This window comes from Aquarana catesbeiana, linkage group LG04 (assembly GCF_042186555.1).
Source record: "Aquarana catesbeiana isolate 2022-GZ linkage group LG04, ASM4218655v1, whole genome shotgun sequence".
NCBI lineage: Eukaryota > Metazoa > Chordata > Amphibia > Anura > Ranidae > Aquarana > Aquarana catesbeiana.
Genome location: NC_133327.1, coordinates 353,923,087 through 353,950,887, shown reverse-complemented (window position 1 = coordinate 353,950,887; position 27,801 = coordinate 353,923,087). Strand labels below are relative to the sequence as shown.

General features: G+C 40.4%; 1 protein-coding gene across 2 annotated transcripts in view; it reads left to right on the top strand.

Moving 5' to 3' along the window:
- The window catches only part of ASCC3 (activating signal cointegrator 1 complex subunit 3), a 1,208,179-nt gene that overhangs the window by 396,132 nt on the left and 784,246 nt on the right, over positions 1-27,801 (top strand). For both annotated transcript variants that reach the window (XM_073626995.1, XM_073626996.1), the window contains exons 11-12: positions 1,727-1,891; positions 26,681-26,857. In XM_073626995.1, the coding sequence (XP_073483096.1) occupies positions 1,727-1,891; positions 26,681-26,857 (342 nt within the window). The remainder of the gene's footprint in view (positions 1-1,726; positions 1,892-26,680; positions 26,858-27,801) is intronic.

Genomic DNA, 27,801 nt, shown 5'->3' with positions numbered 1-27,801 from the left:
GTGGCGCAATACACAGTAGTGAGATGCCAGCATGGGTATGCACTCAACATCTCTGTGTTGGGTAAAAATGGCACTGCACGGCGCTAAACGCCCCATGTAAACAGGGCTTTACTGTGTTTTCAGCTTGCTTATGGAAAGATCTAGAGTGTATAGAAAGGCATACTTTGTTCTTAGACTTTTCAATCTTACTATGTAGTCATATGGTCCATGGAAAAAGTTACTGTGTTATATTTACATATTTACTATGTAGTGAGCTTGCTAATGGAAAGAATTATTGTGTTGTACTTTGCAAACTGACTCTGATTAAATGGTCTATAGAAAGACTGAGATCTTATATTTAGAAACATATTGTGATCAGCATGGTTTGATAGAGAGATAGACCCCTTTCACATTGAGGCAGTTTTCAGGCATTTTAGCGCTAGACCTGTAAAGGGCCTGAAAACCACCTCACATTCATTTCAGTGTGACTTTTCACACTGGGGCGGTTCACTTGTGGGACGTTAGGAAAAGTCCTGCAAGCAGCATCTTTGGGGTGGTTTTGGGAGTGCTGTATACAGTGCTCCCAAAACATCCTGCCAATTGAAATGAAAATTGCTTTGGAAGCGCCGCACCACAGGAACTTTTAACCCCTTCGGCCGCTATCGGGGGTTAAAAACGCCCCGCTATCGGCCAAAAAGCTAAAACAAGCAGCGCTTTACCGCTAACGCACGGTGGCCCCGGTGTGAAAGGGGGGTCTTAGTTTGTCCTTATACTTGCTATTTGATAAGTTTATTCATTTAAAGGGGTGCAATGCTGTTATACTTTGCTGACCATACATGTTAAGAAAATCATTAAAATAAAAAATGTTTGATACGCTCGATCGTGCGACTTTCGAAACGTTAATGGGCTAATTTTGATTATCGAAATGCAAAGTTTTATGGCAAAAAACGAACCATCATGTCAGATTTCTTGGGCCTAAACTATCAATTTTCTAAATATTAGTAGTGGAATAGATTGAAAATCTACAGCGCGTGTTAAAATGTGACCCCAGAGCGTGTAATCAATTGACGAAAAATGTACCATTTATGTTGTTATAGATCGATATTATGTCGATAGTTAGGTGACATATATCAATACAATGATGGCATTAATGCATGCATGTTTGACAGATCTTTAGAAATCCGCCAGGTTTTTTTTCAAACTATTTTCTATCCATGTATGGCCAGCATTACTATGTGCTAGTTATGCCTAATCCTGGATACAAATGTTCTAGCCATTCATCAATTTGCTTTATACAGGTATCAGTCATGATTAAATCCTGAACATTTATAAATAATTGTATTTTTGTTGTGTAGCTTGGTGTTGAATTTCAGCTTTTTTTCCTTTGTGTCGGATCATTAATGGTGATCAGTGAATCTCTGTGGATTATTTTAACAACACATGCTGACATTTCTTTTCTAATTATTTCAGCATTAGTGGCTCTATATTTTCTTACCATTGCCAGCATTGTTTTGTGGCCTTTTGATAATACTGATTGTGATTCCAAAAATATGGCGATACTAAACACAGTAGTGTATAACTGGCTCATGGGTCATTTTCACCTACTAAAAAAAAAAAAAAATGCATTTGTTGTGGACTCCAGTCCCTAACAATAGAGACATAGGTTTATTGTATTATTTCTTTTTTTTTATGTCAAGTAAACAGCAATATTTTACTATAGCTAATATTGTGACATTTTTTTCTCCAGATGCTTGTGACTACACCTGAGAAGTGGGATGTTGTTACTAGGAAAAGCGTTGGGGACGTGGCCCTGTCTCAGCTTGTGCGGCTACTCATACTGGATGAGGTGCATTTGCTTCATGAAGACAGAGGTCCTGTTCTGGAGAGTTTAGTGGCTCGTACACTGCGGCAGGTAAGTTTAGAGGGCTATTGCTCCTTTGTGATTGATAATTTTTCTTTGTACCTGATAAATGCTTGATGTTCCACTTTTTTCAGTGCCTTTAGAACTGGAGTTTCCAACTAATTAATATGTTTGTGAACTATAAACCATAAATATAGTTTAGAACCACTTAAGACCCAAGACCTTTTTCTCTCTATATCCCTTTGAGTCCCAGAGTGTTTTTATTTTCTTTTGTCTTTCCACGTGTTATACGTTTTAGCATTTGCAGTCTACACTAATCTATTAAACATTGTTTGTGGGACAGATGGATCTTTAATTCAATAGCAAATGTGGATACATAGATTTTTATAGCATTGGTTTCTAATTGGAATAACTAGTAAAAATGAATGCATTTTCCTTTATCTTTTTCCCCAATAAAACGTTTACACAATTTGTACTTCCCCATATATCTACCCCCAAAAAATATCAACAGAGTCTGCTGATTAAAGTGATATCACAGTAGTGTAACATCATTGTGACCTGGGGATTCATTGTAGGGGGGGGGGGGGGGGGTCCACACATCCACCTGTTAGAATGCCTGGCTTGTTAAAGGGGCTGAAATGCTCTCACATGAAGAGACTGTGCTATGAATTTGACAGCCCAATAAATGGCTTTAAAATTGACAGTGTGTGCTGTTTGCTATTCAAAAAGCATTCCCTACCAGACTGGGGCTGGTTGAGACTAAGCAAAAGTGTAGTTTTCTAACATTCAGATACGAAGGCCTACTGGATCGGTGCTATGTTGTCTTCCATGTGATAGTGTCTGGTTCTGCACCCCACTATGCCATACTGCTCAGTGTATCCATTGGATCTTACAATTCATGCTTGCAAAAAGCTTGGGTTTGTTTTTCTGCAGTCATATGTACAATTTGTCTTATTTGTACGAATGTACCATGCATATGTCTGTTGTTTTCTGGAAAACTAGAACCCACAAAGAATGTAATTTATTTAAAAGCAGAGACCCTGGAGAATAAAATGGTGGTTTTTGCAATTCTTTGTTGCACATTTTTTAAAAAAGGCAATTGTTTAGGGAAAAATAAATTTTAATGAATTTTAGAGCACAGAAACACAATATAACCATGTATATAATAATGATCTTCTGCGCTCCAAATAACAAAGAAAAATAACAGGCCACCACCGCTACCGGCGGGCTTGGCAGGCTACCACTGCTACCGGCGGGCTTGGTAAGCGGCGAAGGCCCCCCCCGGAGCACTCCGAGGGGGCCTTTCCCGCCCCTATAAAACTGATCTTGTGGCGAATCTGCTGCAGAGACAACTTTTATCTGAAAGCGGACCGCCTGCTGAAGAAGAGGATAGCGGAGTTATTGCTGCCATAACAACGGTATTCCTCTTCGAACAGCCAACGTACAACTGCGGCAGGCAGTCCATAATTAGTTAAACAATGAAAAAAATGTGTTGACATTCCCAGTGATGTCCTAATTAAGAAAAAACACTGTAAAGTGTCCCTCACCGTATGTGTCCCATCATACCCGCTCCCATCAGCTGGAAACTTACCAAATTATGTGATAGACAAACACAAAGTGGCACATAATTGTGAAGTGGAATGAAAATGATGGTTTTCAAAATAAATATCTGAAAAATGTGGCGTGCATTTGTATTCAGCCACCAATATTTTGTAGAACCACCTTTCGCTGCAATTACAGCTGCAGGTCTTTTTGGGTAAGTCTCTACCAGCTTTGCACATCTAGAGAGTACATTTGCTGTGTCCCCCACATGGCTCCTTGCAAACTGCAAATGCTACTTCTTATGGCTTTCTTTCAACAATAGCTTTCTTCTTGCCACTCATCCATAAAGGTCAGATTTGTGGAGTGCACGACTAATAGTTGCCCTGTGGACAGATTCTCCCACTGAGGTTTGAATGTGGAGAGCTTCACTGAGAGATTTGAAAGGAGAACAATTGCCTGGGAGAACTTAAAGAGCCAGTGTACCTAGGATCTAATATGAGCGTTTTGAATTCCACTTCACAATTATGTGCCTCTTTGTATTGGCCTATCACATACAATCCCAATAAGTTATATTTACATTTTTGGTTGTAACATGGAAAAATGTGGAAAATTTTAAGGGTTATGAATACTTTTTCAAGGCACTGTAAAAAAAAAAAAAAAAAAAATATTTATCATACACACACACACAGAAAGGCAAGTACAAGCAAGAATATAGCCCATAGTCTCATCTGTTCTTATTACTTTTAGGGCTATATCCTGGTCATTCATCTCTATTCATTTTTTATTTTATTTTTGTGTATTTAAGTCATTTGGCAGTGTTGACAATTGTATTTTTTGCCCTCCTTGCTATAATCAAAACTCAGCAGTTGCAACAGTGATTCTGAAAATAACCCATAATTGAGACCCCTATTGCTATCCTAGGCTGCAATTACTTTGTTATGCCCGTTGTCAAAATGACCATTTTTAAGAATGTTAAATTGACATGTTGTACAAGCACCCTTAGTCAAGTCTTTCAGATTCCCAAGTGCAAATAAAGGTGGCTGCACATTAGGCCACTCCACATTTATTTGGTTTGAATATATAAACATCTGGACAAAACCTACATATCCAGACATTCATTGCCTAAGCTGCACTTCAGATTGTAAAGAGTACAATTAAAGTGGTTTCCCAGTGGCAATATACTATATATATGACATCATTTGACTAAATCACCAATTTCAGGTATTCAGTGTCTAAGCAGATATATATTGGTCTTTATGGGCATCTCTGAACATTTATGTAACCATAGATAGCCCAATTATCACAAGTGACGCTCCTAATTTCAACCATCACTTGCAGTAATTCCTGATTTCTGCTATGATCCACTTATGATGCGATGGCTGTTGGAGGCACTTATTAGGTATGACTTTTTTTTAGCCTGTAAAATATCTATATGTGCATACATTGCTGTCTATATTACCAGTAGACCTTCATCTGCACTGTAATTGCTTTATTGATTCTCATATTAGTCACCAAAAGCATAGACTAAATCAGTAAAGGATCTCTAAGGAAGATGCAGGTGTGCATATTGCATGGTATGTTTATCTACAGAGCCATCTTTTGGTTATTGTAACATCCACATTGTTCTGTGGAAGTATTCTGTATAATATGTGACACAGATATAGTTGACAGCAGATCATTTAAGGACGGGCAAATATCTGGCTGTCATTTTTTGAGGATGACTGTCAGTCTGTAACCAGCCATACACATTTCCATGCTAGCAGATTGTCTGATTTATAGGGTAATTGATAGTCCAAAAGGAACCCCTATGTTAGCTCACCTCATGTTCTTGGAATTGGTGTTAAATACTGCCAGTGTTCACATTTCTCTGTGTTCCAGCTTCATTTGTTTCAGTTCATGCATGGGCTAACCTGACCATGGAATAATAGCTGGTTAAGGCATATGAGGTGGCTGTCCATTATTCTCTATGATCATTCTATACTCACTAGAACTGCCGGTACACTTAACAATGGAAACAATGACAAGCCCTACAAAGGTTGCAGCGGTATGATTTGAGGCATGTTCTCATAAAGTGAAAATAAGATTAAAGGGATAATCATTTGGACATTTTCATACTTAAATGTAGCTAATTTTATAACTATGTTATTTTTTACCAGGAAATTGATGTAGTAGTCATTTTAAAAACTAAAACTTGTGGTGGTAAATTCTTAAGCTTCAGTTACGTTTTTCTCTATTCTGAAGCATGCCATATCTCTTGAAATATTTCTGAAGTTGACATTATCAGAAGTCCAACTGCTTATAGCAAGTATCTAATGCCAATATGGAGATAGTAGGCTTGTCATTTGGAACAAGAGATTGATGTCAGGAGAAAAACAGCAGAGGTTAGAAGGAAAAAAAAAATCTTTTAGTTTCTCATTTTCAAGTTCACCTTTTGTAACACATTCAGTTGTAATGCCCAGTTATTAACATTCTTATATCAGAGCTGGTGTTAATAATTTGTTTTAGGCTCTCATTTTTTTCTGTCTAAAAATGCTGCATTTTTTAGCTGAAACTGTAAAGCATACCAGGTCACATGCTTATGGAGACTTTAGTGCAAGATCAGCTCCTATGATCTAAACATTTCCAGTTTATTTGAGAACTGTTCTCAAGCCCTAAATGAAAACAAGATTGGTTACCATTAAAAGAAATATGATGGACTAACCTCATTACCATTTATTTTCTTTTTCTCTCGACATTTTTTCGATATTCAGATTTGCATAAGACCAAGCCCTGCTGCAAGAAACATTTGGATGCAGATCTCATGAACAATTTCAGATGTCTGATAGGAAAGAATTAGTACTGTGAAATACTTTATACTCATTGCCATACCCTGGTTCACAAACCTCATTTAAATATACTGTATGTTGCCAATGTAAGCAAAGCAGATATTGTGGAGATCACTGGGCCCTGTTACACCTACTACTGACTAACCAGAATCGTCATTACCACATGCGGACTTCATAAGTAGAGAATTGATAATTTTTAAAGCTGAGTCCCAGGTGCATAAAAATATAATTTAATGCAAATTTGTATTCAGAAAAGCATCTGATGTATTTTTTATTTTTTTTTCTTATGCATGTCTTACTTGTGATGCAAGAATATAGATTCATTTCATGCAAATACCAGATTGCCATAAACAAGATGCTGGGTGAATTAACCCTCATGAACATTATGATTAAGCGGTCGATATGCAACAATTGGGTTTCAGTGGGACATGGGCCTTAGTGGCTGGGTTATGCTTATGTTTAAAACTTCAACTCTCCACATACAAGTCAATGAGAACTTATAGTGAGTGTAAATGATCACCTTGTAAGACAACATATATTCAGTTTAAAATAGAAATGAAAGGCAAACACCGTTTTTGTGTGTGTGTATATATATATATATTATAAATGCCTTTTTTTCCCTTTTTTATAAGAGATCACATACATTCACTCTGTTCTCAGCTTCATAAGAGCTGGGGGAGGAGAAGCAGCAGCACAATGATCTTCCCAGTGAACGTATAATGTAAATCCTATATAATAATAATGGCTGTGCAGCGGGTGGGGGGGTCAGGGCAAGTCTTATCATTGGAGGACAGCAGGCTGAGTTCCCAGCACAGCTAGAGAACTGACCACGTTGTGTTCTCTTGCTTAGTGTGATCAGTTTTTAATAGGAAAGGGGGACTGGTAGGGACACCAGGGATTTCACGCTAAGGAAACAATACAAAGAGAACAGGATGCTTTCTCATACAAGTACACAGTACAGCAGGCACATATCAGGGATATGAAGTGTTGGGGTAACAAATACTTTAAAAGCACCTTTAGGCTCCATGCTTAAATAATAACTGCTTCTACAGGTGTTTTGTGTTTTGCCTGTAGAAGCAGCTCAATGTTATCGTATGCTTCAATACTCGTTAGGGAAAACTACAGGCATATTTTGAGGCAGGAAAAAAAAAAAAAAAACCTTCTGGTTTGCATTTCAGACTGGAGCTTTCTGGCAGAAAAAAACGCTAAACTCGCTTAAACCATGTACAAAAATGCTCTATATGAATATTTTTTGTCCGCAAAGGAAACAGGCATTTTTTTTTTAAGCCCAGTGTGCATGGAGCCTTAAACAGGTTAATGAAGCTTAAAAGAAGGAGGTCAAATTAGATTCACCTACCTATTAACGCAGAGTGCCCCTTCAGAGCTATTAAGTCTGTTGTTCAAGAAATTAAATTGTATTAACCTGTGTTCTGTTAAGACATTTATTATGAAAGGGCTGCCAATGCCACAGACCCTTTTTTCCACCTCAGCCCCCCCCCCCCCCCAGTATGCAGTATGTGCGTTGTGGTACTTGTGGTACACTGCTGTGCATTGGCTGCTAGTGTACAGTTTGTTGGGGTGCAATTCACAATCAATAGAGATATGGGTTGTGGTAACGTGCGTTGGAATGTTTATTGCTTTAAACAATGCAGTTGTCTAAATCGGCCCTCAGTGATCTTAGAAGGGTCTCAAACTAAACTCAAATACAAGCTGAATCCCCCTGAAAGCAAGCTCCATTTGCTCATTGACACAAGTCTGACACTTGTTGACCTGGAATGCTTCAATTACTTGTGGACAATGTGAGTCACCCTGTGGTTTCGCCTAGTCTTTCAGCTAGTTTTTTTTCTAAAACAGCAATACACATTTTAAAACATCTTACTCTGTTTTGCCAAGGCAGGGTATGTCTTTTTTTTTTTTTTCTTAAGTTATGTTTGTGCTGCTCGTTTTAGTAGCGCTGTTTAAGCGGCGCTTTTTGACCACTAGCAAGGTGCTTCTAACCCTAAAGAAGGGGTTGAAAACTCCCGAAGCGCTGCCCGTTCATTGCGATGGATACAGCGCTCCCAAACCCCACCAAAGATTCTGCTTGCAGGACTTTTTCTAACGTCCCGCAAGTGCACCGCTCGGGTGTGAAAGCACCCATTGCAATGAATGGGAGGTTTTTTTTTTACAGGCACTATTTCTAGCGCTAAAACACCTGAAAACTGCCTCAGTGTGAAAGGGGTCTAATGGTGGCAAAGTGGAATTATCCCACCTTCATTTTGGAGCCTATTATCATGTGAATGATAGATTAACAGCTTGCACTTACCACTTATGCCGCGTACACACGGTCGGACTTTTCGTCTACAAAAGTCCAACGGACGCTGACGGACTAAAGCTGGCTGGTAATCCGATCGTGTGTGGGCTTCTCCGGACTTTCAACTGACTTTTTTAGCCTCAAATCCGACGGACTTTAGATTTGAAACATGCTTCAAATCTTTACGTCGTAACTACGACGGACCCCGAAGTCCGCTCGTCTGTGTGCTAGTCCGACGGACAAAAACCCACGCTAGGGCAGCTATTGGCTACTGGCTATCAACTTCCTTATTTTAGTCCGGTGTACGTCATCACGTACGAATCCGTCGGACTTTTGTGTGATCGTATGTAGGCAAGTCCGTTCGTAAGAAAGTCTGCCGCAAGTCCGCCAAAAGTCTGCCAAAAGTCCGTCAAAAGTCTGTCGGACAGGCTGTCGGACAGGCTGTCGGACTTTTGTAGACGAAAAGTCCGACCGTGTGTACACGGCATTAGAGTTAAGTTTAGTAAACACCACTAACCAGCCATTGCCAGCCAACATTCGGCCCATGTGTACTAGGCTTAAGTTCACCTTTGGCACATGTTATACATGTTCCATCTGTATTTAGGGTGGGACGTGTAACATGTTCCAGCTCCTGCCTCCTCTCCCCCCACTCCCTGTGACAGCAGGCAGGGAGATCTTCTCCTTGTACTCACTGTCACAATTTAACCACTTACAGACCGGAAGATTTGCCTGCTTAATGACCAGGCATTTTTTGCGTTACAGCACTGCGTCACTTTAACTGACAATTGCGTGGTTATGCAATGCTGTACCCAAACAAAATTGTCGTCCTTTTTTTCCCTCAAACAGAGCTTTTTTTTGGTGGTATTTGATCACCTCTGCGTTTTTAATTTTTTGTGCTATAAACAAAAATAAGCGACAATTTTGAAAAAAAAAAAAAAACAATATTTTTTACTTTTTGCTATAATAAATATCCCCAAAAATGTTTTTAAAAATCTAATTTCTTTATCAGTTTTGGCCAATATATATTCTTCTACATATTTTTGGTAATAAAAATCGCAATAAGCGTCTACAAACTATGGGAAAGATTTATAGCATTTGTATTGCATTTTTATTATTATTATTTTTTTTTTTATTAGTAATGGTGGTGATCTGAGATTTTTCTTATCGGGACTGCAACCTTGTGGCGGACAGATCACTTTTGACAAATTTTTGGGATCATTGACATTTATACAGCGATCAGTGCTATAAAAATGCACTGGTTACTGTGTAAAGGTTACTGGCAGGGCAGGGGTTAACACTAGGGGGCGATCAAGGTGTTAAATATATTCCCTGAGTGTGTGTTCTAACTGTAGGGGGAAGGAACTGACTAGAGGTAGAGAATGATGGTTGTTCCTAGCTAGTAGGAACACACAATCTGTCTCTCTTCTCCTCAGAACAGGGATTTGTGTGTTTACACACACGTCCCTGTTCTGGCTCTCGTGCCCCGCGATCGCTGGCCATGCACATCGGTTCCCCTACAGTGCAGCTGGTGCGTATGCACCTGCTATCCCTACTTAAAGGGCCGACATACAGCTACGACGGCTCACGGGTACATGCTGACCTGCCGCAGTATAATGGTGGCAGCTGGTCGTCAAGTGGTTAAAAGCCGCACGGCTGCCCCATTCATTTACCACAGAATTCTTTGAATGAATAAAGTACAGCTACCATTGACCACCACAGCCGACGGCTTGTAATTCTCAATGAACTGCGAGGATGCTGGTGAATGCTTGCATAGTCATTAATTCTTCCTGCCATTCAGTAACTGCCTGCCCATATTGGCGTCTGCAGGTTCCTGGCGTTGCAAGTAGAAGAGAGCAAGAAGACCTGGACAGCCGCACACCGGAATGGATAAATCCGTCTTTTTAGTCAAAATACAGGATCATGGAGTACACAAAACACGACTGTGGGGTGGTACAAGAATACCTGACTGCATTTCACACTTACACCAAGTGCTTACTCATAGCTGATCACAGGTGCAATTCTTTTCAGGTTTAAAGTTTTTTTTTTTACCTGCAAAAAGATGTGCATACATGCATATATACAGTATGTGTATATATTAGTTTTATTTTATTTTTTTTTAATAAAAGGTTATCTTAGCCTTTAAAGTGGACCTTCTATGAAAAATGGAAGACCCACTTTCCTGCCATCTGCCTGCTAGTCAAGCAAAATTTGCAGAAAAGAAAGGAAAAAAAAAAAAAAAAAAAAAACGTTATCAATAAAGATTTTACAAAAAAAAAATAGAAAAAAAATATAGCTCTCCCCCAGCTTTTGATGATTCTGGGAGGCATGGGTAATGCCATTGTGCCTCCTGGGATACCAGGACACTCAAAATCCTGCTAGAATGCACCCCAGCCCATTGTAAGAGAGCATTCTTGGTGTATTTTGAGTGCTCAGGAGGCAGCAAATAGGCACCATGACACCCGTCCCCCAATCCTGAAAGCTGGAACCAAAGTGAATATTTAATATTGTTCGTTTTTTTATGTTTAATCTATTTTTATTAGTGTGTATGTAGTTTTCCTCTGGAAAAGGGAAACAAGAACAGTAAATTGTAAAATATACATTCCACCATTGTAAAACTAACTGAAGTACAAAGCAATAATGGTACATGTGTTATAACCAAGAACCAGGAGGTACTCTCAATGGTAAAAAGAAAGTTAAACACATCTGTCACAGCAGCCTAAATGGACATATGATAAAATACTAGAATATATAAACTGTCATATTAATATACCTCCTGAGACAATACCATATCGAGCATATGAAAGGCAACAGACAGCAAGGTAAGTGACAAGAGTAATGGCACTAGCATCCGCCAAGCTACTGCATGTAGTAGGGCATTGAACTGTTGGATGGTAATGACAAAGCAAATTTGTAAAGATTTAAAAGTTAACCACATATCCATAACATAGGAGAAGTGTTATAAAGCAAGATGGAGAGGAAGGAGACAAAAAAAAAGGGGGGGGGGGTGGAAGGGTACGACAAGGAAAAAATAAAAGGGATAAGGGCCCTATCGATGCCCATGCATCAACAGAGACAAACACTTTATAGAGTACCTGAATCAGAGATAAAATAGTAAGCTTTTGGGAATGTCAGAAGTGATTCCAGACTGACTAATGCCGCGTACACACGTCCGGACTTTCCGGCAGAAAAGGTCCAACAGAATCATTCCGTCGGACATTCCGATCGTGTGTGGGCTTCATCGGACTTTTACTTTCTAAAACTCTGACAGACCTAGAAATAGAACATGTTTCAAATCTTTCTGACGGACTCAATTCCCATTGGGAAAACCATTCGTCTGTATGCTAGTTCGATGGACCTAAAACCACGCAAGGGCAGCTACTGGCTATTGAACTTCCTTTTTCTAGTCCCATCGTACATCATCACATTCTAAACGAACTGACTTTGGTGTGATCGTGTATAGGCAAGTCCATTTCAGAGGAACTCCATGGGAAAGACCGTCAGAGTCTACTCTGACGGAAAGTCCGGTCGTGTGTATGCGGCATAAGGGAGAGTGTAGTCATCAGTTTTATCTGTTTCCCAGGAGAACAAATTTTCTATTTAGCAAATGGAGTCCATTTCCCAGGCCAATTCAGCAAAGGATGGGGCATTAGGTTTACACCACTGTTTGTTTATAGGAAGCTGGCAGCATCGAGAGCGAAGTAATAAGTGGGGAGTATTATTCGTTTTTCCGATTTTTTTTCTTTTTTGTTAAAATATTAAAGTGGATGTAAACCCAATGTCATCCTTTCTAAACTACTGCCATAGGGGTTATTTATAAGAATATACATGCCTCCTGCATGTATCTTTACCGGTCAAATGTCTCCCCTCTGTCTGTTATGAGAGCCGAAAAACTGCATATTCTGTGGGTGGGTCTGTTGTCTGGAGCTCGGTGGATGGAGTCAGTAGACTCCCCGCCCACCTCTACACTCCCCTTGTCAATATGCCTTTTTCTCCTGTGTATTTCTTACACTGAACTTCTGCTATGATCTCTAACATCCAGTGAAAAGACAGGAAAGTAACCACATGACTTCAGCATGCCAAATCATGCTGAGGTGTGGAACAGTCAATCCTTGCAGAGCTGCTGAAGAAAGGAGTGGGGGAGAGAATTAAAAAATAATGCATGTCTCTTAGGCTAGTGCACAAGATATGTAAATCACCTGTCACTCACAGCAAGGGGGAGGATTTGACAAAGTTTTTCTCTGTTTGTCAAGATTTATCTCACTGAACAATAAAAGAGAATTGCTCAGAGATGGATTAACTCTGTGTGGCAAGACTGGGCTCAAATGATAGGAAATCTTATACTCTACATTATGACATTAAAAAAAAAAAAAAAAGGGTTTACATCCACTTTAAAGTTTTTTGTTTGCAGCTTATTATGTTTGACAGGTGGGGGCTGACAGGTAAGCAGATCTACCTTTTGCTGAAAAGGTTTGCTATCTCAGAGATTCAAGAATCCATACAAATTACAATAAGAGAATGACACATTTAGAAGCTTACCATAAACAGCTTGTTTCTTTGCAATTTGCATTTTTCATACATGTACTAGAAATTTAGTATTTTACTTCAGGCCCAAAGATTACCAACATTGTTATTGAGCAATAAGTAGTGCGATTGATCATCTGTCTCTGTATACTGTAGTTTCAGCAGCACAGCATGAATCCTGGTTATTTTTCTTTGTCAAAACATTATTCAATTGTAATGTCCATTTCATGACATCTTGCAGTACAGTCAGTTGTATGCGTAACACAGGAATGTTTAATATTGGTGCCTATATGTGGAAAGCAAAGTAGTTAAAAACTCCATCTGTACATTGATATTTTCCCAATGTCACATAAAGACAGTAGAGGTGTGTTTTTTTTTCCTGCAATAAATGTACTACATAGTGAGTTTAAAACAAACTGTTTTTATTTGTAATATAGGTATACCTAAAGTAAAAGATGACTTTACTGACTATACCTTTCAACATAGCTTAATGGTAGTTAAATCATAATCTCAGACATTGTTATATTATACATACTGTAGTTATATAGATCCAGCTTGGAAAATGTAACTATGTATATACCATAGAAAATGTAAAGAAAGAGGGTGCACCAGCTTAGTGCATTATCCCACATATATTTATTGAAGACTAAAATGATAAAAACTACTTGCAAGCATGAGAATATGATTTTGCTCATAAAAGCCACTGTTCCGTAGCTAGAAAGCCCTGGAATCAACAGTCTTCAGACCGTGGGGGGGACCGCGCAAGGGCCCCTGTTGGATGACATGTTTCAAAGTGTTCTCCTTCTTTCTCAGAGCTTTACCCCTTGTGAAGAGTACTACCACTCCTGTCTGTGCCAGGCTATCGTTATGCGCAAGAGTGTTTTTGCTGTTATGTATATACCATACCTGGCTGATCCCATGGAAGCTGGAAATCACTAAAGTAGACACTGCTACTCCAGTGATTTAAAAAAAAAAAAAAATCTAGGAAAGGTATGCTTATGAAAGTTATTGCTCCAAGTCAGTACACTCCTAGTCCTTGGTTGCACCTCCAGTGCAGCACTGAACAGGTTGATTACACTCTAAAATCTGATGCCAATTCTTTTTTTTTTTTTTTTATCAAATTTTATTAAAGTTTTTTATACAAACGTACAAAAAAGAAAAGGAAAAAAATAATAAACAAGCGACATATACCAGCAAAGGCATCAAAACACACAACAAAGCCTTTGCAGAGCAGAAAAGAAGAACAGTAGTAAGCAGACTCAACAGCATGGCTTAAAGTCAGTAAACATTTGTAATATATCCAATAACTAAGTATCTGGCCTAACGTAGGTACATAACCAAGAGTTCCACCAAAGAAGCAATCTGAGGAGTACTGGATTGGGGAAAAGAGACTGTTAAGGTTATTGACAAATGTACAGTTTAAGTCAAATATAGCAGTAAAAGGTCAAACCAAGCATATGGAATGCCTGTGGGGGGGAGGGGGGGTGTCATGTGAGGAGAAATCTCTTCTTGTGAAAAGGAATGTTCTTTGAAGCGGCGCCATCTGGCAATAACATGTTTCAAGGACTTGTTGGGTGACAGTGTCCAGCTTTTCCATGAGGAATAGGGTTTGAAGCACATGTTTCACATAAGCAATTTGAGTAGGGGGGTGGGGGGATTCCAGGCCCGCATGAGGACTCTGTGAGCTATTAGAAGGCAGATATGAACCCACTGAGGGAGACAGTCACAAGTAGATGATGGAGAAATCATAGAAACATCACAGCTAAAAAAGACATAACAAAGGGGTCTTAAGGAAGAGTTATCTGCTGAATCTTGACAATATGTTTTTATTCCTGATCCCAGAAGGTGGATGTCGCTTGGCAGGTCCACAGGCTATGAAAAAGAGATGGTCAGGAGGTGGCACACCAGGGGGATGTAGAAAGAGAGGAATTTACTTTGCTGTGGCAAAAAGGGAAATATGCCCGGTGGGCGATTTTGAATTGGGTTTCTCACCATGTTTCACAGATCACCAGAGAGCAGGTTTTTTGGTATCTATTGCAAGGCTCTTTGCCGGTGTGTCCTGGTTGTCAAGGATAGATATCCAGGGGTTGAAGGGAGTGATGCCATATTTGGAAGCGTGATAAGGTTAGAGTATATCTCCGAGATAGAGTATTGGCCCCGATTAAGCAACGTATCGATGAATGAGCGCTGCAAGGATTTTGGTGTGGGCTAAATTATTATTATTATTATTATTATTCAGGATTTATATAGCGCCAACAGTTTACGCAGCGCTTTACAATATAAAAGGGAGACAATACAGTTATAATACAATACAATACAATAGGATTAAGAGGGCCCTGCTCAGAAGAGCTTACAATCTAATAGGGTGGGGCAGGTGGTACAAAAGGTTGTAACTGTGGGGAATGAGCTGGTGGAAGTGGTAGGAGATTAGTTGGAGACATTATAGGCTTTCCTGAAGAGATGAGTTTTCAGGGATTGCCTGAAGGTAGCAAGAGTAGGGGATAGCCGGATAGATGGAGGTAGCGAGTTCCAGAGGATGGGAGAGGCTCTGGAGAAATCCTGGTGATGAGCATGGGAGGAGGAGATGAGAGAGCTTGAAAGCAGGAGGTCTTGAGAAGAGCGGAGAGGTCGATTTGGGCGATATTTGGAGACAAGATTAGTGATGTAGCTTGGGGCAGAGTTGTGAATGGCTTTGTATGTTATGGTTAGAATTTTGAATTTAATTCGCTGGGTGATTGGGAGCCAGTGTAGGGATTGAAGTAGAGGGTTGGCAGACACTGAGCGGTTGGTAAGGTGGATAAGTCTGGCAGCAGCATTCATGATAGACTGAAGAGGGGATAGCCTATGGAGCGGTTCTCACCATGTTTCACAGATCACCAGAGAGCAGGTTTTTTGGTATCTATTGCAAGGCTCTTTGCCGGTGTGTCCTGGTTGTCAAGCCAAATTTGGGGTAGCTAAAGCCAGATTTGGGGTAGCTGGTCAGCTGGTAATAGTGAAGCACCTGTGACAGTGGGAGAGAATACTGTTTAGCCAGCTCTGAGAAGGTTCTAAGAGTTATTTGAGTAGAATTGGAGACAGTCAACAATCCAGATGAAGTCCATTGAGCAAAGGCTTTGTGCGCAGTGGAAGGGGAGATCATTGGGTTGCCAAGTATGGGTAGGTGGCATGAGATGATGATGTATAAACCCTGGAGTCTCTGAACCTCCCTCCAGGCTATAACAGTGTCTCTAATCAACAGAGTAGATCTTAAGAAAGGAGGTAGAGCATGTAGCCTAGAGTGTAGAACCGCCTGGAGGTTGAACGGGGACACAAGGCTGCCCTCCAGCATGTAATTGGAGTAGCGATCATTTTTGGACAACTAATCAATACCCTGCCTTAATAGGCAAGAGAGATTATAAAATCTAATATTTGGCAGGCCTGCACCGGTCTCACTCTTCGGGAGACATAGTTTTTGAAGTGCAGTTCTAGGTTTTTTGCCATGCCAAAGAAACACAAACAGAGCCGTATGTGTTCTTTGAACATCCATATGTTTCAGTGGAAGAGGAAGGGTCTGCATCGGGTACAATAGTCTTGCATACTAGACCATTTTGAAGAGATAGTATCTCCCAAAAAGTGAAAGGGGCAGGGCTTCCAACTCCCGTACAATCTGGTCTATCACTGGAAGGTTATTCAGACTATATAAAGAGGAGGTTTCCCTACCAATGTGTATACCTAGGTAGGTGATGTGTTGCTTCGCCACTATAAACGTGGAGTCTGATCCAGCCTTGAGACAACTGTGGGTTAGGCGCTAACAATTCACTCTTACCAAAAATGATACGTAGCCCCGAGCAGGCCCGGAAGTTTGCAAACAGTTCTTGGGATGCCAGTTCTTTTAATCCAGTGGTTCTCAACCCTGTCCTCAAGTAACCCCAACAGGCCATATTTGCAGGTTTTCCTTTATCTTGCACAGGTGTTTTAAATCGGAGTCAATGGTTTGGAATATTGGACAGCTAATTTACCTAAAAGAAATTCCCAAAACATGGCCTGTTGGGAATACTTGAGGACAGGGTTGAGAACCACTGTTTTAATCCATAAACTAAGGTTACAGCAAGTGGGCAGCATCTCCAATACCTTTCACGCATACCAGTGCTTCATCAGAGTAATCTCCTTGCATGTGTTTGGACTGAATAGTTCTTATATGTATGTTTTTATTCCACTTTATATGCAAAAAATAAAAATTTCCCTCTGCAAGACATAATCATAATGTGCTGGGGGTTCTGCCACAAAATGTATTAGCTGAAGCTCATCTTTAAATTTGCTAGTCAAGTCCATCTAAATCTGCTAGTGCAGCAGTCACCAACTGGTTCCCAGGGGTTCTGCCACAAATAACCCATTGCCACCAATTACCCATGCCACCCATTATTGTTTCCAGTGTTGTACTGTGAGCATGCATTGATACCCGATGCCTTTGTTGTAGTTCTGGCTCCTGTGAACTCAGAGAGAGGCACCAGGAGTAGTACAGAGAGCAGGAGGTGAAGAGGGAGGGGATTTCAAATGACAGCACTGATCACAGACCTTGGGAGGGAGCATGGCGCTTGAGCACATGGCGGGATAAGGAGGTGAGATCCAATGATGAGTCTGTGTAAGGCATCAGTGTGATCCAGGGGGAGAAGAGGAGAGAGATGGAGCATTGTGTCTATAAGGCATGTAAAATTCATGTTAGTGGTCTGCGGGTTTCAAAATTGTGAGTTTAGTAGTTTGTGCGATCTGAAAGGTTGGCAATCATTGCGCTAGTGCATCTAAACACTACCCTGACCCCAGATTGCTGTCTACATTGCTTTTTCATTCATATTGGAGACACGCTATGACAAGGGAGTGTGTGCTACCAGCCACCAAATTTAAAGTAGAACTATAGACAATTATTATTTTATATTTATTTTTCATTTTTGGTTAGAGCAAGTGAGGGTTAAAACCTCTGTCCGATTTTTTTTCACCATCTGTGTAAATAAATACATTGGTTTGTAGTTTTAGCTGTTGCTTGTAAACTGTTCCTGTAGTAATTAAGATAAAATGATCACAAGTTGTTGACTAATTGCCTGTGTTGAAGTCAACAATTGCTTGTGTGCTTGACATTTTCTGTAGTAATGTAGATGGCACTTCAGATGTATTCATTTCTTAATTCTGCAAAATTGAGTCTTCAAGTACAGTTTTCTAATTACTGCTAAATATATAGTTGTAATTTGTTTAGATGATGTAAAAATAATGACTACCATACTTTAGTTCTAAATTCGTACTTTCATGTTTCATTTCTACTATATTGTGTTTAAAAATAATTGCCTAGTTGTTTTCTTACCAAGCTATTATACATTTTATAACCATATAATAATATATATATATATATAGAGAGAGAGAGAGCATTATGTGTTGATTATTTTAGCAATGATCAGGAGTTGGATAATTGCCTTTTTACTAGTTGTTATACATTGGTCAGTTGCTCTCTCATAAAAATTCCACATGTATTGCCAGTACAACTTTGTTTCCTTAGCTGAGAGATTGAGAAAAAGCGATTATCTGGAATTGAAACACGTCCAGCTATTTACTTGGCAGTTGCCACTTATGCCACTTAGGTATGATAGTGTTTCATGTTATGGCACAATGGTAACAAAAAAAAAAAAAAAACTAGTCAAAGTGGCAATCAATTTAACTTGATTTGATTTTGTGATGTGGTGTTTGCAATGTTTTACATATTTTACCAATTGAACTTGACTTTTTTTTTTTTTTTTACCATATTTCTATATTTTGATTTGTAAAAAAAAATAAAATAAATGAAGGTGTACAAAAGTACAAGAAAGAACAACAAAAGATTACCAATATTTGGTAAGAAAAAGCATAATATAAATACAGTTTGTGCAGACATATATTAATCTGATTATTCAAAAGTGTAAGTTTGTAATAGAAGTCATAAAGCATCACCTACTGGTGTAGATAATTACTATCAATATAAGCAGCATGCATTCTCAATGCATTCTCATTCTCATACTGGGTATATACTACCAATAGCACATGTTGAATTTATAAGAATATATGACTGGGAAGTATCGGCAAGAAATGTTATTAATTATGAGCTCTATTGATCAGTGGTCCAGGGTTCCCAATTAGCAGAACATTTTTGGATGGTCATATAGCTTTTGAAAATATATATTTGAGTAGAAAAAAGGCATTGAAGATATTGATGATCTGCAAAAGGGTTGAATGATGCAGAAATTTAAATTTTCTGGCTAAGGGCACTTTCATGCTGCTTTGCAGCAAAACCGCATAAAAAACGCATTTGTGTTATTTTCCTGTTTTTCACACGTTTTAGTGTGCTGATTAAAATTTACCGCAACATATGGTGCATTTTATGTGGTTTTGATGCATTGACATTTCGTTTTACCTCCCCCTTTACATTACTCCCTCTTCACCTCCCCTATTTTTCTAAGGGAAAACATTCAGCACTAGAGATGTAAAATTTCTGAAAAAATTGAAGCCATGGAATAAAAACTTTCTTCTCCTTGTGTTTTATTTTTCTGTAAGATTAAATTTTTGGAAAAATTTAAAAAAAATTCAGTGTGGAGTAATTTTACAAATTGAAAATTATTTTGTTACACTGGGAAGGTGAAATGCAGTAAATTCTGTAAATAAACTAAACTTGCTTATTAAATTTGTATATTTTATTACAAATGGAAATACAAGGCGAGCTTTGCCATAGACTTCTATGGAGGCTTTAAAGCACCATAAAAGCAACATAGTTACATAGTTGTAACACTTTGGTTTAAGAACTGCTGGAATCAAATAATTTTACCAAGGACCATGGTAATAAGTTGCTAGATCAGGATATTCATGAAAGGGCAGTGTATATATAGGGATAAAGGAAGAAAGATTTAGTTGAAGTGCCAAAGTACTCCAAAGATATGGAAATGGGTGAATAGCAATATTCATAAATAAGTCTCCCAATGTTGTGTTTTCTGCCGATATCCAAGATTGAAGAGGGAAGTCTGAGAGTAATGCCCCCGTACACACGGTCGGATTTTCCTACGGAAAATGTGCGATAGGACCTTGTTGTCGGAAATTCTGACAATGTGTAGGCTCCATCACACATTTTCCATCGGATTTTCCGACACACAAAGTTTGAGAGCAGGATATAAAATTTTCCGACAACAAAATCTGTTGTTGGAAATTCCGATCGTGTGTACACAAATCCGATGGACAAAGTGCCACGCATGCTCAGAATAAATAAAGAGATGAAAGCTATTGGCCACTGCCCCATTTATAGTCCCGACGTACGTGTTTTACGTCACCGCGTTTAGAACGATCGGATTTTCTGACAACTTTGTGTGACTGTGTGTATGCAAGACAAGTTTGAGCCAACATCCGTCGGAAAAACTCCTAGGATTTTGTTGTCGGAATGTCCGAACAAAGTCTGACCGTGTGTACGGGGCATAAGAGTTCCAATGATTTTGTAGGTAAGGCTTGTAATAGTTTAAGTGGAGGTCCTTTGGCAATTTGAGGAATAGCTGTCCAGGCTTTGATGTTAGCGTTGATTAAATCTAAGAAAAAGTGCAGTGGACGTAATGTAAGGAGTGAGGCATATTGAGTAGGAGTTTCAGAGTTGTTTTCAGAGTTGTCTCCAGGGCTGTTCGTTCTATTTGTAACCAGGTAGTTACCACCAGTACTCAGCTTGGTCAAGGAGAACTGTCCCTGTAATTAGCATGGATATTGGTTGTTTCCAGGGCCTGCATAAAGAATGGGAGTGCAAAGGATAGATCTGCTAATTCTTGGGCGTTTACCCTCCCATATAAATGTTGTTAAGACTGCTTGATTTTTGTTTGTATACAAAGCTAGAAATGGCAGAAGCAGAATACCAAAAGTATACAGTATTTGAGGTAGCAAGTATATTTTGGCTAATGCAATCCATCCAGCTCAAGATGCACATGTAGAGCAAATATCTCAAGAAAGACATTGGAGTTTCTCCAGGGGGATGGATAAGTTGGGTCGAAGAAAGTTAATTGGATACCTAAACAGGATAAGGCTGAGTTGGGGGTCCATGAAAATCAAAGTTATGAAGGGTATAATGCATTTGGTATGGTTATCAAAGCAGATGTCTAGCATACCAGATTTTGTATGGTTTACCTTATAAAGGGAGATAGCGCTAGACTGGTCTAGGATGCGTTCTAATTCAAGCAACTGTATATGATTAGAACAATTATGACATCTGTGCACAGGCCAGTTTTATGTTCAGTATCGCCATTTGTAATACCAGATATAAGAGGAGCGGAGCAAATTGCTTGTGCCAATGGTTCCAAAATTAGTGGAGACAGTGGACATCCCTATTGGGTCCCATTACTGATTGGGAAGGGGTCTGAAAGGAGCCTAGATGCCCACAGTCTAGCACTGGGAGAAGAGTAAAGAGTTAAAATGGCCATTCATAGGGTACGAAAAAGTCCAAATTTATGGACCGCAGCTTCAAGATATGCCCAGTGCACTCTGTTGAATGCCTTCTCTGTGTCAAGTGAGGGAAGTAGAGAAGGCCTTCAATGGTGTCCGGCCCTTGAACTTGAGTTTATTGAGTATTTGGCAACATTATTTTTCTGTGAATTCACATAAGCATAATCCCTATATGATAGATTATTTTTAGTCTTATATATTTTAGTTATACAGCTTTCATTTTCTGTAAATCATTTAGATATGTTGGTACACATTACATCAGTGTCTTCTTTCCAAAATATTATACAAAGTTCCCAAATTCTATACATGTAACAAAAAAGTGGATGACTGTTAATCAGGACAGTGCGGGAAAAATTAAAAGCAATTGTATGAAGCTGTAACTAACTGCTGTTTTTAACTTTGTTTAGTCTTTTTGTACAGCAGATTTGATATTCTTCTTCAGTCCTAGTTTCAAAGTGTCAGTAATAAGAATTCTATACTGCTCCACAGCCTGTAGCAGGATTCACATTTTTTCACATTCCAGATATAATTTTCTGGGATAAAGCTGAATTGGAGTAGTGACTGCGATTCAATACAGATTGTTCCTAGTACTGACATTTTGATAAATAGGATCCCAGAGGAGAACATCTAAATATTAAAGGACTACTATATATATATTTTATTTTACATAATTGCTTTGTGTAAAACATCTTTTAAATACAGTACCCATTAAAAGTATCTATACCTTATGGAAGTTTTCATTTATTTATTTATTTTCTGTCATAGAACATTGAATCATTGTGGATTTGAGTTATTTTACATTGATCAATATAAATATACCCTTTATTTGTCAACAATAAAACAAATTTATTGAAAAATCATGAATTAGCTGCTTAATTATACAATTTTGGCAGCAACAACGTGCTAGTGGCTGTGTGGATCTGGGCATTGCAAATGTTTTCCCTATTCCTCTTTGCAAAACTTCTCAAACTCTTTTAGGTTGCATTGGGGTTATGTGTGAACAGTCTTTTTCAAGTCCAGCTATAAATTCCCTTTTGAATTAGGATTTAATTTTACCATTACAGTTCATTAAATCGGTTGTATACCCTTTTTTTTTTTTTTTACCTACAGGTAAGCTTATAATAAGGCTTACCTGTAGGTAAAATTAATATCTCCTAAACCTGTACGGTTTAGGAGATATTCACTTTGCATGCAGCTGCTGACATCAGCAGCGAATGCGCTGTGAATGCCCGGCTGAAGGTCCGCAGACACTGCCGGACTTTGCCGGGAAGAAGACTCCTGCATCCATGCTTGGGAGTAACGTAATCGCGGCTTCGGTCACTCACAGCGCTGGAGCCGCAAAACCGGAAGAAAAGCCGAGTGCAAAATGTCAGCTCCCTCTGCGTGGACCGGGATCAGATGCCCGCGCGTCATTCTAAGGTGAGTATTTCATAATGAGCTAGTATGCTCTGCATTACTAGCTCATTATGCCTTTGCCTTACAGGTTTTTTGTTTAATAAAACAAAAAAAATTCTGTGCGGGTATACAACTGCTTTAACATTGTTGTTTTAAGCCATTTTACTGTAGTTTTTCATTCGTGCTTAGAATTCCCTTGCTGGAAGACCAATCTTCTCCCCAGGCACACATTTCTGGCAGACTATATCAGGGTTATCTCCAGGAATTTCCCATTATTTTGCTATTGTTAGTATACTTTAACCACCCATCCAGGGCTTGCTTCCAGCTGATTAATATGTTGTGCACTGTTTGGTTTATACCAAACCCAGCTGCTTTGACAAAAAAATGCTCTCATTTACTGACAGACCAAAAAAGCTAACTATTGGTCTTCTCTAAACATAGAATCCTTTTCCAGGTGACCTCAAAGTCTCCCACATGACTTCTGGCAAGCTGTAGTGGCTCATCCCCCAAAAGTTTGGTATTCCTCCCTCCCCCAAAAAAAAAGTTGATAGCAATTTTCATTATTAGAAGAATATTCCGTGTTAGTTTGTGTGTGTTTGTATCTCACCTTTATCTGTAGCCACTGTTTGAATAACGATCTAATATTTGCTTGTTCAGCCACTGCATTTTAAAAAAGTTGACTATTTCTATGGGGTGTACCTATGTTTTCACATGACTAGAACGTTACTTTGGAGGGTATTCTTGAATTTATTTGAACTTTTATAGCAAGCTGAAGACAGCAGATATGCATGTAAAACTTATGTAGGGAGATTTGTTCCATCCCTTTGTATCATCTGAGGCTGTTCACTTCACTGGGTAAATGAGAGGGTTTACATCCACTTTAAAACACTGGTCAAAATATATAATAAAAAAAAAAAAAAAACCCTTGTAAAAAAATATTTTTGAAAAACAATATTGCCAAATAAGAGCCCAGCCATCCACCCCCCCCCCCCCCAAAAAAAAAATATATCACCAAATTAACAGTCCAATAATTGAAATGTAAACTTTTTTATGGTTTAGTTCATGCAGGTATGAGGCTGGGTTCACACTGGTGCGACACGACAGCCGTCCTACTTTGGATCCGACTTTGCCCTGCGACATGAAGCCGGCATGTGTCCGACTTTCAATGAACGGGGATCCGACTTGGATCCCCGCCAATGCCGGCACTGTGTTTGGTATGAATCTTTAGGGGGGAACTCCGCGCCAAATTTTAAATAAAAAACCGGCATGGGTTCCCCCTCCAGAGGCATACCAGGCCCTTGGGTCTGGTATGGACCTTGAGGGGAACCCCCTACGCCGAAAAAACGGCGTGGGGGGTCGCCCCCAATCCATACCAGACCCTTATCTGAGCACGCAGCCCGGCCGGACAGGAATGGGGGTGGGGACGAGCGAGCGCCCCCCCCCCCTCCTGAACCGTACCAGGCCGCATGCCCTCAACATGGGGGGTGGTGCCTTGGGGGAGGGGGGCGCGCTGCGGCCCCCCCACCCCAAAGCACCTTGTCCCCATGTTGATGAGGACAAGGGCCTCTTCCCGACAACCCTGGCCGTTGGTTGTCGGGGTCTGCGGGCGGGGGGCTTATCGGAATCCGGGAGCCCCCTTTAATAAGGGAGCCCCCAGATCCCGGCCCCCCACCCTTTGTGAATGAGTATGGGGTACAGCGTACCCCTACCCATTCACCTAGGAAAAAAGTGTCAATTTAAAAAAAAACACTACACAGATTTTTAAAGCATTTTATTAGACAGCTCCGGGGGTCTTCTTCCGACTTCGGGGGTCTCTCCGGTTCTTCTCCACGCTCTCCGGATCTTCTGCCGGGCTCCTCCGCTCTCTTCTGCTCTTTTGCCGCTCTTTTGCTAAAGCGGAGGAGCCTGGTCTTCAATCTTCTGCCTTCTGCCTTCTGCCCTCTTCTCCTGATGTTGACACGACGCTCTCCCCGGCTGGAATGCTCTCTGTGCGCTCTGCTCTGACTTATATAGGCGGTGACCCCGCCCCCTTATGCCGTCACAGTCCCTGGGCATGCTGGGACTGTGACGTTTTAGGGGGCGTGGTCATCACCCGATGACCACGCCCCCTTATGCCGTCACAGTCCCAGCATGCCCAGGGACTGTGACGGCATAAGGGGGCGGGGTCACCGCCTATATAAGTCAGAGCAGAGCGCACAGAGAGCATTCCAGCCGGGGAGAGCGTCGTGTCAACATCAGGAGAAGAGGGCAGAAGGCAGAAGGCAGAAGATTGAAGACCAGGCTCCTCCGCTTTAGCAAAAGAGCGGCAAAAGAGCAGAAGAGAGCGGAGGAGCCCGGCAGAAGATCCGGAGAGCGTGGAGAAGAACCGGAGAGACCCCCGAAGTCGGAAGAAGACCCCCGGAGCTGTCTAATAAAATGCTTTAAAAATCTGTGTAGTGTTTTTTTTTAAATTGACACTTTTCCTAGGTGAATGGGTAGGGGTACGCTGTACCCCATACTCATTCACATAGGGTGGGGGGCCGGGATCTGGGGGCTCCCTTATTAAAGGGGGCTCCCGGATTCCGATAAGCCCCCGCCCGCAGACCCCGACAACCAACGGCCAGGGTTGTCGGGAAGAGGCCCTTGTCCTCATCAACATGGGGACAAGGTGCTTTGGGGTGGGGGGCCGCAGCGCGCCCCCTCCCCCAAAGCACCAACCCCCCATGTTGAGGGCATGCGGCCTGGTACGGTTCAGGAGGGGGGGGGGGCGCTCGCTCGTCCCCACCCCCATTCCTGTCCGGCCGGGCTGCTTGCTCGGATAAGGGTCTGGTATGGATTGGGGGGGACCCCCACGCCGCTTTTATCGGCGTAGGGGGTTCCCCTCAAGATCCATACCAGACACAAGGGCCTGGTATGCCTTTGGAGGGGGAACCCATGCCGGTTTTTTATTTAAAATTTGGCGCGGAGTTCCCCCTCAAGAACATCTGAGCACAAGTCGCGTGCCAAAGTCGGATCATGCAAGACGGCAATCCGACTTTGATCCGACTTCAATGATAGTCAATAGGCTGAAGTAGGATCAAAGTCGGACCAAAGTAGTACAGGGAGCATTTCTAAAGTCGGAACGACTTGTGTCGGACCAGTTAGGACGGCTCCCATAGGGAAACATTAAATTTCACACGTCATGCGACATGAGCTCCCAATGTCGGAGCGTTTGTCGGACCAGTGTGAACCCAGCCTGAGAGCTGAAGTGGTTAAGGAGGCCAATTATCTAGACTTGCAGTAGATTTTAAAACAATTTAGACATTCAGAGTCAAATTCTGGATTAATATACTTCACAATTCAGTAAATCATATTGTCACTGATTGTTTATAATATATCTATGTCACAGATACATTTAGTATATAACAAAAAGGGTCTGATAAATTGTGATTTGACAAATCTGATTAATATGCAATTTGATTAGGCAAACAAAAAAGCCAGTAATATTTTGCAGGTTTCTTACTTCAAAGACAAAAAAAAAAACTGTTCACGCCTAACCGATTTTGTGCTCGTTTGTGGCCACTCTGCATAGAATTAACATTTTCAAAACTGAAATACTGTGCTGGAATTGTTTTTATTCCCTATCCAGTGAAATATGTGTAAAGAGTGCACTATTCAACTGTGAAACAGTATCTGGGATACTGCAAAAACATTTAACCCAGCGTTTAAGTTTCAGGGCACCTACAAGAAAAGAAAAAAAAAATCTTTGCTGATCATTATCTTTTGTTGTTTAGTTATAGAATGTTTTTTTTTTTTTGACATATACTTTCTCTATCATTTAAGGTGGAATCCACACAGAGTATGATAAGAATCCTGGGCCTGTCTGCAACTCTTCCAAACTACCTTGATGTGGCTTCATTTCTTCATGTCAATCCATTTATTGGCCTTTTCTACTTTGATGGACGATTCCGACCTGTTCCTCTTGGACAGACATTTATTGGAATAAAGTCAACCAACAAGGCAAGTAGAAATGCTGTTATCATGAACAGAGAGAGACTAATTTAGCTGAAAATCATTTTGTGTTAATTACTGTGTCGGTGTACCCCAGATGCTTCCAATATCATAACTCCTGCGTGAAAAAACAATTATAACATTCTTGTATAGTTTCCAACTCATTTCTTATTTTAGTTATGCCACGCATTACACCGCAGTGTCTAATATTTCCTAATACTTACATATTCTTGTTACATTTATAAAACGTTTGTCTTTTTATATATACAATATAAAGTACTTGGTAGGTTTTTTTTTTTTTTTTTTTTTTTTTTCAAATAACAATTTTTATTAAAACATAATAGCAGGTAAATAGACAAGAAGTTAACACTGTAATACACAAGCATCATTATAACGGCAGTAGAACCAGTGTATATCAAGTAACAGTGAAACAGACAGTAGGGGATCGTTGCTGACTCCATATGCAAGCTGCTATATATCAAATAGGGCCTGCTATGGGCCACAGTAGAACCCAAAAAAAAAAAAAGGAAAAGAAAAAGAAAGAATAATTAGAAAGAAGGGGAAAGAAAACTACAGAAGAGGGAGAGATGGGGTGGGGGAGCTCGACCAACTGTTCAGGGCAGATCCTCTCGCCGGTGCCACTAGCAACGTTTTACCATCAACGCATGCCCGCTCCAGTGTAAAAAGCAACCTTAAGGGCCCTTTCACACTGGGGCGGCGTCGGCCGTAATGTGCCGCTATTGTAAGCGGTGCTTTACCGTCGGTAAAACCGCCCCGCTAGCGGCCGAGAAAGGGTTAAAAACCACCGCAAAGCGCCCTCTGTAGAGGCGCTTTGCCGGCGGTATAACCGCGCTGTCCCATTGATTTCAATGGGCAGGAGCGGGTGAAGGAGCGGTATATACTCCGCTCCTTCACCGCTCCGAAGATGCTGCTAGAAGGACTTTTTTTTCCCT